Raw genomic sequence first — 1845 nt, 5'->3', positions numbered from 1 at the left:
GGCGGCAGAGAGAGGAAGAGGGAGAAAAAGATTAGTTTACAATTCATTTTGCAGACAGAAGCTGTAAACATTTCACTGCAACGGAATTACTTGTTTTGAGCAGACAAATTATCAACACAAATGCAGTCATTTAGCGGTGAGAAAATGATCTTTACTTGTTTGAGTAAAGACATAAAAAACCCCCAGTCATTTAGTACTCGGAAAAGGTAACACCAATACACAAATATAACAGAGGCAAAGAAAAGAAGTAAGACCTACCAGTAACACCCTCCAACCAACCATACAAACAGAAACGACATAAGAAGATAAAAAAGTTGGAACTACCAGTGACACCCTCCGACCACCCACACATACCAGTGGCCTCTGCTTGAAAAAAAAAGCTCCATGTAAAAACCATTCATTTTAGGATAGTCAAAGTTTTACAGCACTTACAACACAATAAGTCCATATAAGTGCAGAAGATTAGAAGTGTTCTGAGGAAAGATAAGGACGATGGACGTTTGAAAGGAAAGAAGGCGCAGACCACACTACAGCACCCGCCAACCGCCCGCTATAAGAACCTGCTTTCACCATAGAAGGGGATATCTTTCTCTATCATTTGCATGCCTAAGAACCCGTCCTACAAAGGAAATCCGCCTAAGAGTCAGGTCAGATTTTGCTGCACCACACTTTTCTTGGTTATAAGAGAAGGGAGACCGAAAGACAGACAAACAGAGAGGCAGATGGACAGACAGGCAAACAGATAGACAAATAAACAGACAGATAGATGGACAGACGAACAGGCAGATGGGGAGATGGACAGATAAACATACAGGCAGATGGACAGACAGACAGATAGATGGACAGACGAACAGGCAGACGGGCAGATGGACAGATAAACAGACAGATAAATCAAACAGGCAGATGGACAGACAGACCAACAAACAGGCACATGTACAAATAAACAGAAAAATAAACATACAAACATACAGACAGACAGACAGACAGAGGGACCCACCTTCTCCACATCCCCCGTGGGGTACTTGGGCCCGTGTCCGTTGACAGGCGGCCCGGTGGGCGTGTCCACATTGCTGGCCCTCTCCCCTGCCTGCTGGTCAGTCCAGGGGCTGTGGCGACCTCCCATCTTGTGGTCAGGGCCGGTCAGCTCTTGACCCGCGCGGCGCTCGGCCGGCATGCTGGGCTCCGGGGAACTGGCCTCAGACCTGCTCCGGGATAAAACACACAGACTTTACTTTTCCTTTTAGTTTTAGTATGCTCTTATAAGCACAAAAGGGTGGATGTCAACAGAGAAGTCCTTACAGGGAATCAGACTTACTCTGCTCACCTCTCAAGCTTCAACAGCACAAAGTCTGCTTCCACTATCAAGGCACCCCGGAAATAGCGGGTCACAAGAGTGTGACAAACATACAAGACGATAGTAAGGATGAGGAAAGAAAAGGCAGCAGTTCCCTGTTGCAATTCCTGCACAGTTATGAGCATGACATTGATGAATCAGCCCATTTACAATTGCAGTTCTACTGTGCATAAGAACATGGGGTAATATCCCCATTTTGTGAATGGCCTTTCGACACTTCAGTCATTAGCACCGCCCTGGAGGGGTGGTTTTTACTTAACTTACTTTACTTGTCCGATCCAGCAGCCATTTTGAGTTCTAGCCCTTTGGCCGGTCGATATATGGCAAAGAATTTACACAACACAGACAAAGAGCATTTGGGAGGCTGGCTACTTCAACCTCACCTGTCGGGTAGGTAGGTAGAGACAGACAGACAGAAAGATAGATAGATAGATAGATAGATAGAAAGACAGATAGATAGATAGATAGACAGACATCCTGGTAGGCTCTGT

The 1845-nt window shown here is 45.7% G+C and overlaps 1 protein-coding gene across 1 annotated transcript in view; it reads right to left on the bottom strand.

The window, feature by feature from the left end:
* Positions 1-996: 996 nt before the first annotated feature.
* Positions 997-1845, bottom strand: part of LOC106013810 (disks large-associated protein 4) — a gene marked incomplete at its 3' end in the record, with an annotated part of 10340 nt that continues 9491 nt past the window's right edge. Inside the window, 1 exon segment of the mRNA XM_013090495.2 lies at positions 997-1204. Coding sequence (XP_012945949.1) covers positions 997-1204 — 208 coding nt within the window.

The sequence above is a fragment of the Aplysia californica genome, unplaced genomic scaffold (genome assembly GCF_000002075.1).
Source record: "Aplysia californica isolate F4 #8 unplaced genomic scaffold, AplCal3.0 scaffold01304, whole genome shotgun sequence".
Classification (NCBI taxonomy): domain Eukaryota; kingdom Metazoa; phylum Mollusca; class Gastropoda; order Aplysiida; family Aplysiidae; genus Aplysia; species Aplysia californica.
Note: the sequence above shows the minus strand (reverse complement) of the source record. Positions and strands in the feature narration are given on the sequence as shown.